The sequence below is a fragment of the Lissotriton vulgaris genome, chromosome 2_1, assembly GCF_964263255.1.
Source record: "Lissotriton vulgaris chromosome 2_1, aLisVul1.2, whole genome shotgun sequence".
Lineage (NCBI taxonomy): Eukaryota > Metazoa > Chordata > Amphibia > Caudata > Salamandridae > Lissotriton > Lissotriton vulgaris.
This window is the reverse complement of record NC_141687.1, coordinates 1,211,789,830-1,211,806,849: the sequence shown is the minus strand read 5'-3', so window position 1 is coordinate 1,211,806,849 and position 17,020 is coordinate 1,211,789,830. Positions and strand designations below refer to the sequence as shown.

At 42.5% G+C, this 17,020-nt stretch overlaps 1 protein-coding gene across 2 annotated transcripts in view; it reads left to right on the top strand.

The window, feature by feature from the left end:
* LOC147732399 (opioid-binding protein/cell adhesion molecule-like) overlaps positions 1-15,200 on the top strand; it is a 2,769,197-nt gene extending 2,753,997 nt beyond the window's left edge. For both annotated transcript variants that reach the window (XM_086956934.1, XM_086956933.1), the window contains one exon: positions 9,315-15,200. In XM_086956934.1, the coding sequence (XP_086813060.1) occupies positions 9,315-9,415 (101 nt within the window). In that variant the 3' untranslated portion in view covers positions 9,416-15,200. The remainder of the gene's footprint in view (positions 1-9,314) is intronic.
* The last annotated feature ends 1,820 nt before the right edge of the window (positions 15,201-17,020 follow it).

Genomic DNA, 17,020 nt, shown 5'->3' with positions numbered 1-17,020 from the left:
TTGGTAGCCATGACCAATCAGATTTAGTGGTGTGAACTTGGTACTGTCTGTAATGCCTCCCTGACATGCTTTTGAGCCTGGTTGTTGTTACATTAGACTGCCTGCAACCACCTGTTGCATTTCTCAAGATGAAGAAGGTTTTATTCGACAGGCCTCTCCTGTGATTTGTATTTGTGACGGGCTCACCGAACTGTGTGGAGTATCCTTTAGTCCAGTATCTTGTCAGCTTGATTCCCCAGTTCTTGAAGTGGTCCTTTTCATTGCTACATTTGAATTGCTTGTTCAGACATGGATCGTGTTATTAAAGTTGTTTCCTTCAATTGGTTGCCACTTGGAGTAAGGACAGTTATTGATCGTATATCTGTACTAGTGAGATGAGCCAGTGGTGCATGGCTTCCCTATAATTTTATGATATTTCCCCTCTTCAAAATGTCTTGAGGGCCTCTTGATGAATAATCAGCGTAGATGAGGAGCATGTTGCCGGATTAGGGAAAGTGGCATCCGCATTTGATTGTTGCAGTGCCCTGTGACCTCTTATTAATTGCATCAGTGCTTAACAGTTTATCAATCTCACCAGGGCTATTCAGACGAGGAAGGGGGGGATGCACTGCATGAAGATATGAGATGACTGCCCAATTGTTGGGTAGTTGCAAGTTGAATGACATCATTAGGCTTATAATGATCATTTCCCACCCCCTGTAATTCTGGAAAGCCCCATCTAGTTCACGCTGTCAGCTTCAGTTCTAGAATTCATCAGTCTGAAATCAGCTCCTCATTTAGTGTGAGGGCACCTCGATTGCCTTAAAATTTAAAGTTATCTTTAAAGGCACGACAATTAGCGTTATCCTTCCATGAGACAGTGGTAACGTTGGTGGCAGTTACATCAAGCTTTTGGTGCATGGTAAGGGGTTAGTCCTTTTGGAAGTCAAGATGACTTTGGTTTTGAGCTAAGCATGTTGGTGCAAGCCTGTGCCTGAATCTACTGCAGCAAGGGTATTTCATTGGTTGAAGAGGGAATTTGACTATGAGGGAGAATTTCAGATGTTAGAGCTGGAGCCTGAGGTGTACCTTTAGTAATGCCACACCTTTTCTCAAAGATTGTGTATGTTTTATACATTTTGTTGATAGATCTGTGATCGGAGGTCATTGGCTGTCTAATTGTCTGTTTGTTCCTGACTTCCTGCAGTCTTTTGTCTGGGGGTTTCCGTCGATCCTGATCAACCCCTGGGATGACATTGGTTTTTTCTTTCTTGGTGTAGTGAATCATGGCATGGACTCGACATTTGCCACTTCGTCTGTGTTTAGGCTTTCTTTATCCAGGATTGCTGCAACCAAGGGGTTGGTGTTTGTGACAGTGGCCCTAGTATCGGATTCTGTGTGTATCTCCACTACATTTTGAGTCCTAAGTGGGCCTCATGTTTAACGCAGTGGTAAGAGGGGTCTCTGTTTCTCTGGAGCTTTGGGAATCCCATTTGAAGTGATTTAAGATCATGAGGCTGATGGACGGATAATTTGAGACCTCACCTTGCTGTTTTGACAGTCTGCATGAGGGCTTATGGGAGCTTACAATGCAGCGTGGAGAGGAGGATCCATTTGGCGCTGATTTAGAGGGATCTTCCACAGACCTGCTTCTGGCACCACGTCTGCTCAGTGATAGCATTACTGGTTGTATTACTTGAGACTTTAGGTCAAAGACAATAGATGCAAGAAACTTGATAGCAGCGTTTACAATTTATTGAGAATTGGTGAGCATGTGCATTTTCTTAGCTATGAAGGTAGCGGGATGTCCCCCACCGTAGCTGTCTCCTGCACTCGCACAATGAGGTTGTTAAGATTATTAAGCTTGTCATATCCCAGACACATATCACCAGAGTGTTTAAGAGGTCAACTTGAACTTTTAGTTTCTCAATGTGAAATGTAAGTGATTGAATGATAGACTGAAGAGTTGACAACGGAGCAGGCTGACAGCTACCCCTTGTGACCGTGAAAGAATTGGAGGGTTTGTTAGAGTTATGGGTTGCGAACACTGACCCCAGGAGATGAGAGGGGATGGTGGATCCAACGGCGACATCTTCAGGCTCACTCTCCGCAGATCCCATCAGCTCGGCTGTTGATCTAGTTCAGGGCCTCCTATGCACCCTTTTTACCCTAAGGGGGGGTTGGGCCTCCTACCCTTGTCCATGTCCTTTTGTTTAGAAGCGACTGCCCCTTTGATATAATTATCACGTTTTTTGCACATATCTTTATCTAAAATGAAGGCTCCAGTGATTGTGAATTGACAATGCAGCCAGCCTTGGTGAACATGGTGGCCTTTTCCTTCAACTATGTGGTGTCTTGTGATGCCACATGTTGCCTTGCGTGCTGTCATAGTGATTGAGTGATGGAGTTTATTAATGATGTATATACTCAAGTGCTTCGGGTTGAGGACTTTAGACTAATAGTATTCTGAGGCTGTTGAGGGCCCCTACCACCCCTCGATCGGGTGCGTGGGGCCAAGAAAGGGGGAACAGACAGCGAAATACCAGCGGCTAGAGATTCTTCAGAGCCACACCTAGACACAAAGGAGGCCTCAATAGGGCTTTAATGCGCTGTGTCACACTGAACCTCCGGGCACTGACTGTGCCTTGAATGATTGCTTGCTGGTGAATGCTGGATGAGCTGGGCCTGAGAAAGAGGATGATGCGGGCTATTGTGCACTGTATCCGGCAGGCCAAACAGGCAGATGGCTAGGCAGGTAGGTGGGCAGGGGAAGTGTGTGGCAGCAAAGCAGGGAAAACAAACGGGGAGAGCAGAGAGCATGGGAGGCATGGTGATGGCGGTGATGGCTGTGACAGTGTAGACACTGCAGCGAGCGCAACAAGCAGCGCCCCAGCATAGTACTCCTGCCTCCTCTTCCCCTTTGCTTCTCCTTCTCACCTCGGGCCTCTTAGGGCCCTTGCCATCTTGGCTACCCCGCTTATGGCTCCTCACTCCCGACCTGGCTGCATTGCTCTGCAGTGTAGTAGTGGATCACTGCTCACCCCTTCTCTTGCCTCTTCGTTGCTGATGACGAGGGGGCCGCAGCAGCCGCTTAGGGGGGTTAACTGCATCCCTCTCCCTTCGATGGGGCTGACGAAGCCCCGTTGAGTAGTTGGCGGTCTTGGCGAGAGGGAGCAGAGTAGACATAATACAGCACCCTGTTATGTCATGTATGAACAACACTGACTAATTTAAATAAGCTCAAAATACCTGGTCTGATTTCTTAATGCACTCATGTGGTAGAGTTAGCACATTGAATTCTAGAACCACAGTTGTTGCTGTCAAATACGTATAGACAATGGGCATACAGTAATGTGTCCTATTTCTTCTGAGGTCGAAACTTCCAAATAAATACTCTTGTATCCTCAGAATCCTGCGCTCAGATACATACATAAAATTTGCAGGATTTACATTATGGACCAAGAAATGAGATTTATTGGCCAAATTATGAGCTGCTTTGTGTTAAGGTCGCTAGGTAAAAACTCTAATGTTTGCTCATCCCCTAAATGCTGCTGACAAGGCGCATGCAGTGAGGGTAAGTGATATTGTTCCTGCATAGTCTAGCATTCTGATTTGATATACGTATTCGCTCCCAGATTTGAGGGATTACAATGAAGTTTGATGTGTATGTGTTATTGTCATTCTTAGAACTGCTCAGCATGATAATTCTATCCCCTTGGTAGCATCTTGTGTGTAGACAGTTACCACCAGGAGAACTGACAGGTTGTCAGCTGGAGTTGGTGGCTCTATGATTTAAGAAATAAAGACTTTGAAACTTATCAGTGGAGTCTTCTTAACACTGACAACGAGCAACACTTGCCGGGGACAAGCCTGCCACCAACTCTCCCGTTTTCTTGTGAACCCATGGTATTATCCTCTTCTTCATGGTGATTGCAATTGAGTGACGAGGGAAGAGGGCCTTTCCTGCACTCCTTAAGATTTTCAACGTCTGCTCCTGTTTTTCCTGACTTTCTGCGGGCTCAGAGCCGAATTTGGGTAATTTTATACACTTTGTCCATTTCTAATGGCTCTTGCTGCTCGCGATGATCCTCTCATGCACATGCTGACGTGCACGGCTTCACCTAACATTGAGCGATCTCATCACGTGACACATACGTTACGTGCATGCCACCATTTTGTATTTGTTGTCAGGTTCCTATGACAACGGCTTTGCACACCGCTACGGAGCCCCCATTTAAAGAAAAACTTTTGTCTAGAAATCCATCTCTCAAGGAAGCTGTAGCCATTGTAGAGGGGATGGAAAATACCTCTGACTGGGTTAAAGAGATAAAAACCAATAAGGCTATAACAGACAATGCTCAAATTCCCAGTAGCATTCATGACTTGACCCAAAAGGATACACCGCAAGACTTTGTTGACAGTGCCTCCAAAAGAATGCGTGGAACTAAGGCCATACCTTCCACAGATTTTTCAAGAATGAAATGCTACAGATGCGGTAGCACCAATCATTCCTCCAACTACCCTAACTGTTATGGGAAAAACACAACCTGCCACAAGTGTGGGATCAAGGGTCAATATGCCAGAGTATGCAGATCTGGTGTTTGAAATAGAGGGGAGAAGGTAGATCGCTAGATCTACGGGCACCAATTACCACTCAAGGGAGTGGAAGGTCCAGTCTCAGTGTGTGCCCGTGGCAATGGTTGCAACAAGGGGGGTACTGGACTGTTCCTGAGCGTGACTAGAGGGAAGACTGGTTGGCGTGACCAAAGGTGTGAATTTGACACCCAAGGGCATCCATTTTGTTGGATGGATTGGCCTCACACACCCCGAAGGATGTCATGCTTCATCATCGGCGGTTGCTCCTCGTCGGGGAGGCGGTGCAATCCCCGACGGGCTCACCTCAAAGAGGGGCTCTTTGGCGGAGATCTTTTTCCAACTGCCTTATGGTGAAGTGCGGGTGTGTGGGCAGGGTGGTGTGTGGTAGTGAAAGAGGGGGATATTAAAATGTAGCTAAGGGTACCTGGAACGAATTTTATTCAGGGGGTCCCTCGCTGCAGTTAAAAACAGGGGGCTAGCTCACTAGGAAACAACGAGTAAATTCAGGTGAACCTAGATGGGGCTAGTAGTGTACAACGGTCGACATGTTTCTCGCGGTGGGCTGTAGTAACCCGCGATTCATCAGGACCTAAAAAAGGTGATTAAACCACATGCTAGTGTCATGTGTGGATTTGTGTTTGTGTTACCTCTGTGTTGGTTGTCCTATACCTAATAGTTAAGAACTACCTGCCACATGAGGGGTCGGCGGGGTGAGGCATCAGGGATGAGTCAAATAGTCAAGACTCTAGTCTCCTGCGCCCCGGCTGCTTGACCTACCCTTCACCGCCGAGCCCACCGCGAGAAACATGTCGACCGTTGTACACTACTAGCCCCATCTAGGTTCACCTGAATTTACTCGTTGTTTCCTAGTGAGCTAGGTGTCAGTTATAAGAATCTTGATGGCACCGGTGCTTGTAAATAATTGCACTGGGGTTGGGCACAAAGATGAATCCAAGGTGCCGAGGTTACACTTGCCACAATTTAGGCGCAGTAGTAGATGGAATCTGACAGATAGTCCACTTTAGAATGAAGATCAGCTGTCACAGAATACGAGTTGGAATTAATCACCAATGGAACATCAATGGAGTACGGTCAGGGCGATGAGACCTGACCGTACAAGCACCGGTGCCATCAAGATTCTTATAACTGACACCGTCTGTATTGCTAAAAAGGGTCATCAATTGTATATACCACTTTGTAGTCCTGATGATGGTCTTAAGAATAACCATAATAAGACCGAAACGTCGACCTGTTCAGTCCAATTCTGCCTAGTATTGTCCCGAAGTCATCTTTTGATTTTCTTCTGACTTTGGGTTATAAATCAACCAACCACTGTGACGCAGCAGTCTGGACTTTAATTTGGATATGTCCAAGGAAAAGCAACCAAGGCCTTGAATATCCTTATTGTATATCCATGTATGCACCCTGTTTTTTGTGATTATTCATTGTTTTTGTACAGATATTTTGCCTTTAAGTTTAATAATAACTTTCAGACAATAAACCCTGGTTCCTTGTTTTATTGAGCATTTATGCTCTATCGTGATGTTAGTGTGGTAACATCCTATGTTTATTGTAATTTAACAGCCACGGATTGAATTCTTGCTTAGGTACTGTGATTAAACAACAAGTCCTAAAGGTGCTGTAAAGATCTTAAAAAACAAAATCCCTTGCTGGCCATTTTTTCTACAAACCTTGCCCAAGCCCGCAAGGGTATATTGGGTTGCTCACCCTTTGGTACATTCTAACTGATAAAGAGCAGGTCAGGTCCTTCCTTGGCCTCGCAGAATTTTACTCTGTTTGTTCAAGGTTTTGCCTCCACTGTTGAACTCATTAGGGCTCTTCTCAGGAAAGGTAAACACTTTGTCTGGTCACCAGAGTGTGTTTTAAATTTTGATTCTATCAAGCAGGCAATTGGTAAGATGCCTACACTTGGTCACTTTGATTCAAAAAGGAAAACCTTTCTAACTACTGACGCCAGCTTGTGTGGCCTTGGAGCGATGCTTTCCCAAATCCATAGTGGTGAGGAAAAGGTGGTTATATTTGCCTCAAGAGCGTTGAAGAAACCGGAGCAACAGTATTCTTGCATCAACTGGGAGGCTTTGGCTATTGCCTGCGCAATTAAACATTTTAAGTTTTACCTTTGGGGCATTCCCTTTTCTGTTAGGTCTGATCATCGCCCTTTAGTTCAGGTTTTCTCGTGTGCGGAGAGTGAAAGACTCACTTCTAGACTTAAGTGTTGGAGTGAAGGGTTGGAAGATTACAATTTTCAAGTACAGTATCTTCCGGGTTCTGCCAATAAGGCAGCGGATTGTCTATCGTGACTCCCCTTTGATTGTTCTAATGAATACTTTGGACTGTGATTCTGTTAGCTTTGCTGGGTCAAGGAGCCTGCCATTCAAGAATTAGAATGGGATCAAGCCTTATTGGAAGATGTGTTGCTTCCTGTTGTGATGGATTTTGTTGTTAAAGGGTGGCCTGACAGCAAGAAATTTGATTCTGACTTATTACCTTTCTGGTCCATCAGAAAATCACTCACTCTATGCCAAGGACAACTCATGCATGGTGAGAGAGTGATACCCCCTGATGCCTTGAGACCTAAACTGGTGAATCTTGCTTATGAGGGGCACTTAGGGAGAAACCTCACAAAGTCTTGTCTCTGTGAGAGGTATTGGTGGCCTAGGATGGATAGCAATGTTGAGGAAGTGGTTAAGGAGTGTTGTCAGTGTGCTGCCAGTGATAAATCCCAACTCACTAGGGGTGCCCCCATGTCACCTGTTGAAGTTCCACGTGAGCCCTGGATTAAGCTTGGTTTGGACCTTATGGGTCCCTTTGAGCTTTTAGGTCCTTCAGAGTGGTTTGTAATTTTTTTATTGGATTACTCTTCTAAGTGGATATCCACCAGATGTGTGAGCTCTATCAGCACGAGGGTTGTTTTTGAATTCCTTAAAGATGAATTTGCGTGTGAGGGCATACCTAGATTCCTCATCACAGATAATGGGGTGCTGTTCATCTCACAGGAGATGCAGGACTTTTTAAGGGACTATGGCATCATTCATCAGAAAACCATGCTGTATGCGTCGCAAGCTAATAGGTTTGCAGAGCACAGGAATAGGGTGGTGAAGGCATGTGTGCAGAGAGCTATTGAAAGGAGGGTTCCTCTCAAGAGTGTCCTAAGGGATACTTGGTGGGCACATCACACTGCTCTCAATGCAGTGCTACAAAAGTCTCATTTTCAGATATTGAGAGGGAGAATTGCTTTATCTAAGCTCAACCATGGGTGGTTGCCCCTGATTGAAGGTCCAGTCCTGGAAAAGGAGGAGGTGGGTGCAAAAGTTAAGTCTTACCATAGAGGTACAAGGAGAGGTTTGACTTTAAGAATTCAACCAAATCCACAACATGGAATTTTCGTGACTGGGTACTTATTAAAAGACCACGATGGCATAGTAAGGGTATTACAGAGTTTATTGGCCCTTTAGTTATTACTTCTGTTTACAAGAATTTAGTCACTGTTCATAATGGAAGCAAATGGAGCAAGTATCGTCTGGTGAGATTTCGAGTGACAAGTCTTCATTTTCTTCATGTTCAAACAATTTGCCTGGTCCGAATTTGCCCAAGAGTGTCCCTCCTCCGTTCTTCTATTCGCAAGGTCTTTCTCCAAGGTCTTGTTGTCTTCCTAAACGTTATGATGGCTATGAAATGTATTGATTTCTCTGTGATGTTTTGAAGACTTTGAAATGTATTGATTTTGCTGTGATGTTTTTGTGCTCTTCTTTGCTCTTTTGTGCATTTTCTTACTCTCTTACTTTCCTTGTTCTCTTCTTGTTTTCTTTTCTGTCTTTCCTTTGTATTTTTAGTAAGGCATATGTGTTATGGTCATTCTTATAACTGCTCAGCATGATAATTCTATCTCCTTGGTACCGTCTTATGTGGAGACAGTTACCACCAGGAGAACTGACATGCTGGCAGCTGGAGTTGGTGGCTCTATGATGTAAGAAATTAAAGACTTTGAAACTTACCAGTGTAGTTTTCATAACAGTATACCACTACTTTTACTTCAGAAATAAAGAGAGTGTAAACACAAGTTTACATAACCTCGTAGGTTTATAACAAATTGTAGATGGGGACTGTCTCATCCTATATGTTCATAAAGTCAGAGTTTGAGCTAACATAAATATTTAAGCTTTAGGAAGATATTGAATAGTACCGAAGTGCGATCTTGGATCCTTTATTTTTTATGGGTAGAAAATATTTTGTTGTTCAATTAGAACTTTGATGTAGCATTATATTGACTTGTGGCTAACATAATGATGGAATACCTCAAGCTGCTATGAAAACTCCATACCTAAGACGGAATGCTAAGTACTGTCCACAAAAGATCCACACACATCCTCCAATCCTTTTCGTTTGGGTGGCTGGAAAAGTGCTGAATGCTATTTTAGTTAGTTTATTGGTGTAAATATTGATTTATGAATTCTGGGTTGGTTCATATTTTTACATTTAATCAGAGGAAGTCTATACTCTCCCAATAGTGACCTGGATGCTTAATATTATGTTATGAGCATTGTACTACACACTTGTCCACTGTCTCTGCAATGCCATGTCCTACCAATAATCCATAAATAGCTTAGAGGTTTTTGAACTTTACTGTCATTGAATTTACAGAAATTGTTCCAAAGCTAGAGTCAATTGCTTTTCTCAATGTTCTGGTGCGGAAATAACTGCAATTTTCTCTTTTGCAGGTCCTGGAGCAGTACACGACATGAGTAACACTGCATCGCGAGCTTCAGCTGGACTCTGGATCTTTGGCGCACTCATCCTCTCCAGCCTTGTCAAGTTTTGATGAGAAAAGCACAGCGTCCAGGGCGCAACTCCTGGCAACACCACAGCACAGACTTTACTCTCTACGAACTGTGGGAAAATCTGTTTCTCAGCTTGAACGATTGTGGTCTGCAACTTGTGGGATAACCGTGGGCATCTCTGAAATTTTCCCCTTTTTGTCCCTCCTTAACTCCATCTCACTGTCACCCCTCAACCTGCCACTACCACGTTCTACAGTAGGTGTGTCTGGTATCAACACCATGTAGAGCACAGAGAGATATGTCTTGAGTGGTTGGCGATGCAATATACAAGTGGCACACAGCCTGGTTGTGACCTTTTAGCTACATCTATTTCAAGGGTAACGGGCCTGCTACCATGCACATTGGACAGAGTGATCATTGTGCCAGTTTGTGTAGGACTTTGTGTATCTCTGTATCTGGGTGGGGGTGGGAAGGGAAAAAGAACCATTGTAGAATTATTGAGCAGTCTCCATGAAACCCACCAGCCAACTGACACCAAAATAAATATAGTCACTCTGTGGGGACCATCTAGAACACGTTGACCTGAGGAAGAATATGAAAAAACTGTAAAAACAATGAAGAAAATATATGGTGGATAGAAGTTACACTAGCCTGAAACTGGTTGGCGCAGCAGCAATGAAGACATTATACAAGTCTAGCTGTCAACATCTTTCTTTATAGCTAGCTCTCTTCAACTTTACTGAACTTACCAAGCACATCCGCTGAAGCCTTCATTGACTGGTGTTCCAGATATGTGTATCTCCTTATCTCTCTACTGTTATGCATAGACTCTACTGTGTTCTTGCTTGCACATCCACGACATCCTCTGTAGAGTGATCAGCTAACATTTAACACCTTGTGTCCAAGTGACATCACTAGGCACAAAACTAGAATGTTTTTCTTCCTATATTGTTTGGTAACAGTTTTACAAGAACAGCGTTACATACAACTACAGCAAGCAATATTTGGTGTCATCCATGCCTAGCCTCTCTGATTATTTTGATTGGATTCGTCATGTTATTTGAAGTAAATGTATATTCAGCAAAAAAGTAGAGGCTTCGCGAACTTGGATGAGCAAGATAGATAATGCCCTCAAGAGAGATAGTGTCATTGACAGAGTTCCTGCATGTTAAGGTTGCCATGTACAAAAAATGTGTCAGAGTTATTACAATTACAAAAGCTTATTTGCAATGGGCAGATCGTCATTCGACGAACAGCTGAGGGAAATCCAAGTGATGTGTTAACTTGAAATCTCACAGACTGACATTTTTGGAAATGTGAAAAAAAACATGTTAGGGTGATAAACAGGTTAGACCCTCTTTCTCTCTCCCTCTCTCTCTCTTTCGCTCTCTTACCCTCTCTTTCTCTCCCTTTCTCCCCCCCCTCTCTCTCAAACACTCACACACACATGCACAGCACCTTTTCCCATGTGGTGAGTATCTGGTTTGTAAGCACTTGGTGCCCTGTGTATAATTGTATTGTGGTCTGAAAATTAAATGCGTTGCCGTTATTTGATGTACACGCCACTCAAAGGAAACATTGGCCAAAGTATAGACATGGGCATCTTTGCCCTCGTTCCTGAATCCACAGATGTTTCTAAATTGTATTCAAATCAATATTTATTTAAGTGTTTGGTGATCTCGTAAACTGGGTGTGAGTCTCTCACAGTAGACTACAAAAGTCATCTTCAGTTGAAAGATAAACATTGCTAAATGTATTTGAAAAACTTAAACGTATCTCCACACTCATAGTGAACCTTTTGGAAGTATTTCTTAAACAGAACATGGACATTAGGACGGCTTTCCAACACCCTTAGTTAATGTTCTGAAGACCCAATGTGTTAACATGTTTCTGTGGGAAATGGTAGTGCTTGGTCATGAAATACCAAGGCAATTCCGCGAATTATTAGAGGGCTCTGGGAATTTATAAAAGATTCCGAAAAGTAATCGCTAGTCTGTGATGAACCTTGGTCAGTTGTCATGAAACTCATATGTATAGTTGTCAACATGATTCGTGTTTATTTTGCTTCTTTTGTGATGCCTATCTTGTTGAGTACCCCCATGAGATCCCAGATGTTGTAAACCTCTAATTTACCCTCACATGTTTGGTACTAATGATCAAGCATAACACTCCAGATGTGCTCACTTACACCTGCAGAGATGGCCTGGGTAAGAAGCCCAACCCCACTTTGAAAAGAGAAGATCAAGTGTAGCAAGGAAGGAGGAAGGAAGGACATTTAAAGAGCGCATGGCTTCCCAGGTGTACATTCGCTAACGGGCCTATGTTTACTTTATTTTATGTTAGCAAAAATGAATTTCCTACTTTGATCCCTGGGGCAGATTATTTAGGTATATAAAGTTAATGAGGAGCGATTCCAGAGAACAACATTATTTAAAACGGTATATTGATCACGTGATTTAAGATCTGGCAATGGAAGAAGGGTACAGTTGTTTACTACTGTGGTTAACGAATAGAACTGGGCTGGACTGCACAATTAAAATAACAGCAAGATTCAAGAGTCAACGCTGGTTATAATATTTACAAAGTAATGTCGGTATACTAGTACTACAGTTACTGCACTGATACTTCGAAAGTTAAATCAGCAAGAAAGAGAGGTGTAGAATAGGAAAAGACCCGCACCAGGAACAAGAGGTTATGATTGACAAATAGCATAGCTTTCCAGTGGTCATGACAAATGCTGTATCATTTTGAATCTTTGTTGAACGTTCACGAAGAAGCCTGCCATCACTATATTTGCTATATGTCACTAGGAATATTTAAACGAAGAATCTCATAATTTTGGAAGATGTTTTTGCATTTTAAAGGCAACACACATCATTACTTATTGTCTGTTTAATAGTTCAACACACACATATATGATACATTTATGTATATGTGATGTATGCTTATCAGCAGCCTGTGAAAAATGTATTGAACACTTCATTAACATTTGAAGATTTGTCATAGTTACCACAAGGACATTCAGTGAACTGTTGTGAATCTTTTTGACGGAGGAAAGGTTTCTCAGCGAATGTGTAAAATGGGCTTGGATAAATCTACAATGAATTTTTTGAACATTGTGGATATCTGTACATGTTATTAAGGAATACTCTTACCACAGAACAACTCTTCACTGAGTTAAGGTGAGCGTTAACAACTGCAATGGCTGAGTTATGGCCACTGCTTAGATAAAATGCTATAACTTCTCAGACCTACAATAGATTCTTGAAGTAGCACACAGCTCTACTAAGACAATGATGAAGGTTCACAAAAGTGCATGCTCCATCACTTATTATTGGCTAATGCCATAAACTGCATGTGATGCTCCATCAGTAAGTAGAGGACGAACTGAACAGTTCAATGGTCTTTTCAAGTCAATAGCGAATACTTATTTGCACTTTGTGTGTCATCACTGATCCATGGATAATCCAAATGAATGCTCGTGGATAGCTGATGGGTTTTTACCGATCAATAATGGCCAATGACAAAAGATCATTATTGACTACTGCATTTTCTGGAATTGAAAGAGCTTTTCACACAGTAGATGATTAGTTACAGCCTAATGGCTGGCAAATGGTTAAGTAGCTTCCCATGCAATCGTTAAAGACACCATATATCACACTGAAATATTCCATTGAACTGTAAGACAGTTGCATCAGCGTAGAAAGATGTGTGGGCGTCAATGGGAGTACAAAGTGGTACTACATTGGGTAACAACAGAGAAACAGGTTACACCACTCTGTGATAAAGTTCAATGTATTTTTGTGGACTAAAACTAATGGCTAGTCTCTCCATTTCATTACTTTCTAAGCTGCTTTCATACATGTCTGGCAAAGTTGTCATGTGAGCGCAGAATCCGTAAAGAGGACACGTGCTTGTAAGGAAACAATAGGAGTTGTGTATCTTAGTACATAATAAATGGACATTTTGTGCAAAGAACAATAGTTGGAAATCCTAGAGGCTAGCATATTCCTATTTCACCCCCGATCATTACAATATAAACACTCGACGGGGGACGTTTTCACTTTCAGAACATTTTTCACTGGAGTCGTTTGCAGGAATCCCAAACCAAGAAGAATTCTTGATATTACACCACCATTTTGTTTAAGTCAAAATTAGGTTCAGGTCTTTTATGCCACAAGAGAAGGAGTTGTGTCAGTTTCGTGCCATGTTATGTATCTCCAGCTTTAACTATGAAACAAGTGTACTGGAATTAAGATCCCTTGAAAACTTTCGGGTAAATCTTGATAGTTAAGGATCATTCTCAATTGAACATATTTTACAACCTGCACTGTTAATGCAGTCCATGCGGGCTGATGTAAGCCACACGAGCTGATAGTTCTATTGAGTGTGGGCTGAAGTGGTGATTTTGAACAAATGACAACTTTGTAAGGACAGTGTTAAAACAGCAATGACGGGGATAACTGTGACACGTGGGATTGGTCGGTACAGCATTTGGACGAGGCTCTGCTCTCATTATTCTTTCTGAATCTGGTGCCAGTGTTTCCATCCCATTTATGAGTGTTGGGAAGCACTTATGAGCCGAGGGTCCTTGAGTAAATGACTTAATTTCAATGCACTTGATGCGCACAAGCTTGACATCGAATACGAGCTCTGTCACGCACAGCATTTTCTACTGCTCTGAATATCCCATGTCGAGGCTGCAGATAGCCCTTGCATTATTGGGGAGCAATCCGCCTAACAATAAATTATTTGGCCAAGGGTGTTCTTTCTGTCCCTTGTCGCTCAAGGACACAATCACCTGGTCATATCTTTTTTACTATTCTAAAAACTAGCTGACAAATGGCATAAGGACTTTCTCTTTGGAGAGTAACAACTCGTTTTGCTTGTACACTATTTTCATTCTGTCATTCGTTTCTTCTCAAGATCTCCTCTTAAGGCCTAATTATCAAGTCTGCAGTATTTTTCTCAGTAAATTTGCCCGACTGGAGTTACTGATACCATTGGTAATGCTAGTTCCGCAGGGCACCGTTAATGTCGTTTACAAAAGTGGCTCTGAGATTCCCCTTAGAAATGATGAATTTCCAATAATTCTTGTCCCAATTTGCCCAGTATTCGCCATTTTTCATCAGGTGATTCTTCAGGTTTCCAGAAGTACTTTGATCTCAGAATCCAGATTACCCATTAAATCGAGATTACAGCGCAATTGTAATGGGACCTCATGTTGGGATTTTTCACCTGTTACATATATTTTTAAACATAGCTACATTTGTGCTGTTGATGACGTTGAAAAAGTGTATTAAAACAAATCATTAATTTGGCAAACTGACCGAACTTTTCATGTATATAGGGTTTCACCATGTAAATGGCTGAAGACTAGGCAGTCTCCATGTCCATTCTATCCTTGACCTTCATAATAAATTTTCAACGTAGTGATATCGGCATCTCAAATCTTAGACATGGATACGGCACATGTATAGATGGTGATAAACAACTTGCCATATGAGGCGAGCTTTACTGCCCATACAGCAATATGCAAGTGGTAGGCTTGTGTAGGACAAAGTTTGACACCAGACATAGCCATTCTGCCTCACATTTTAAGAAGAAATGCAGGGCTATGGAAAGAGAGAAAATTGGTAACTCACTTTCCTACTTTAGATCCCTCCAGGGAGATATGCAATGAATTGCAAGGATCCCATTGTAAGAGAAATATGACTTTCATATGTTCATAAGAAGCATTGTATAACCCTTTTCTACAGATTATACCTATTTATTGTCGAGGGAGTAGCCAGAAAATTATAATAACCCCCACTCTGAACTAACACTCTTGTGTCTCCTAGTCCATCTGTCTGCTCTTTCATTCACCCACTCCGCCAGTGGTTGATCCATCCATCGATGCACTCTGCCACCAATCCGTCCACCCATCCACTCTGCCATGCATCCACCCATACACTCTGCTATCCATCCTCCCATGCTCTCTATCATCCTTCCTTTCATCCACTCTGCCATCAATCCATTCTGCTATCCATCCGCTCTGCCATGCATCCTTCCATCCACTCTCACATTCATCTATGTACTCTGCCATCCATTCATCCACCCTGACATCCCATCCATCCATCCACTAGTCCTTCTACCCTGCTGTCCATGCATCATTTTCCCACTCATACATGCATCCTTTTACATTGCCATTCTATCAACTGTCCAGCCACCCACCCATCCATCCATCCCTTCACTCTGCCATCCTTTCGCCAGTCCTTCCATCACTCATCCTTTTACCCACTCATTCATCCACCCATTCATCTATCCATCCTGAGCTTTTGTCTGCTGAGATGCAGACAGGATAGGCCCATGAGGAACCCCACCCATGTAGCCACTAAAGCGGAGTGGGGAGGTGGAGGGGGTCACTAAGGCCCCGAAATAATGATAATAATGTGTTTGATGAAAATAATGTGGTATGGTGAGGTTTGTAAACCTGGAGCTGTGCAGTGTGACGAACTATATCACCCTACCCTGCTTCCACTGTGGTTCCTTTGAAGAGAAAAAGCAGAAAGTATGATTCACAGATCGGGTTCACAACTTTTTCTCCTCGCTAACAAAAGCAGTAAATTATTGCGAATTGGAAAAAACTTTACATTTTATTCTGGTTGGCTTCCCATAGGCTCTGATTTATTTAAAGGAGGCCTAAAGTTGTTATACCTCGGTAGGGCAAGCCGAGTGAAAATTCTTGTTTTACTAACGCATCTTCTACACCATTCGCAGCAGAATCAGAAGTAAGACTTTTTTTTCTATAGTACCTGGGAGGAGTGTTCTGTTGATGCATCTGGAGCTGACATTTTTGGACACCATAAAGTGGTAAAAGGCATCAGAATATCTGGGATTCTGACTGAAATCGAGGCAGATTATATCTTCACCACACGTTGAGCTTGATTGGATGTTAAGGATGTTAAGCTACTGGCTTCTAAAATGGTTAGTTTCTCGTAGAATGCTAGGGGGTGGGAATTAGTTAAGGCCATTGCCATCTAATTTCCACTCTGGCGTTGGATAAGACCCATGAACAAATAACCTATAATGGACAGTCTGAATGTGCCATCTCCTGCCTTCTAATGAGATATTTCAGTCTACTTCTAAAATGAAATCTCGCCTAACATATTTTGCCTGGTGCATTATCCATCAGATTTCAGATCTGATTGTCTTCAAACTATTTTGGGAATTCTATCTTCTCCTGTTGCAGTATTAGAAGATGAGTGCACACTGTTAGTGTAGTTACAGCATTTGAAAAAAAACTGATTGTTTAAGAAAGGTTTAAACCATTTAAATCCAGGCTGTTGTTAAAGTCCTACATGTGCATTATTTGTCGTTCTAGAAATTTATTTTCCTAATTCCACTTCACTAAAGACCTATGACTGACATCCTGAGGCCAGAGTTGCACATGAGCTCAAAGCAGCTCTTAAAAGTGTTGTAAACCATCCTACTATTGCACTGGTCTAGAGTTTGAACCTTCTCTAGAAGAGCTTTTGAGAGGGAGTTCATTCTTTTCCAAGAACATATATTTAATTGAGGAGAATCTCATCAAATTTGCCAATACTGCAAGATCTCGCACAGTAATCTGGAGTACTACCCCGCTGTAGTAGTAAACCATGCATGCA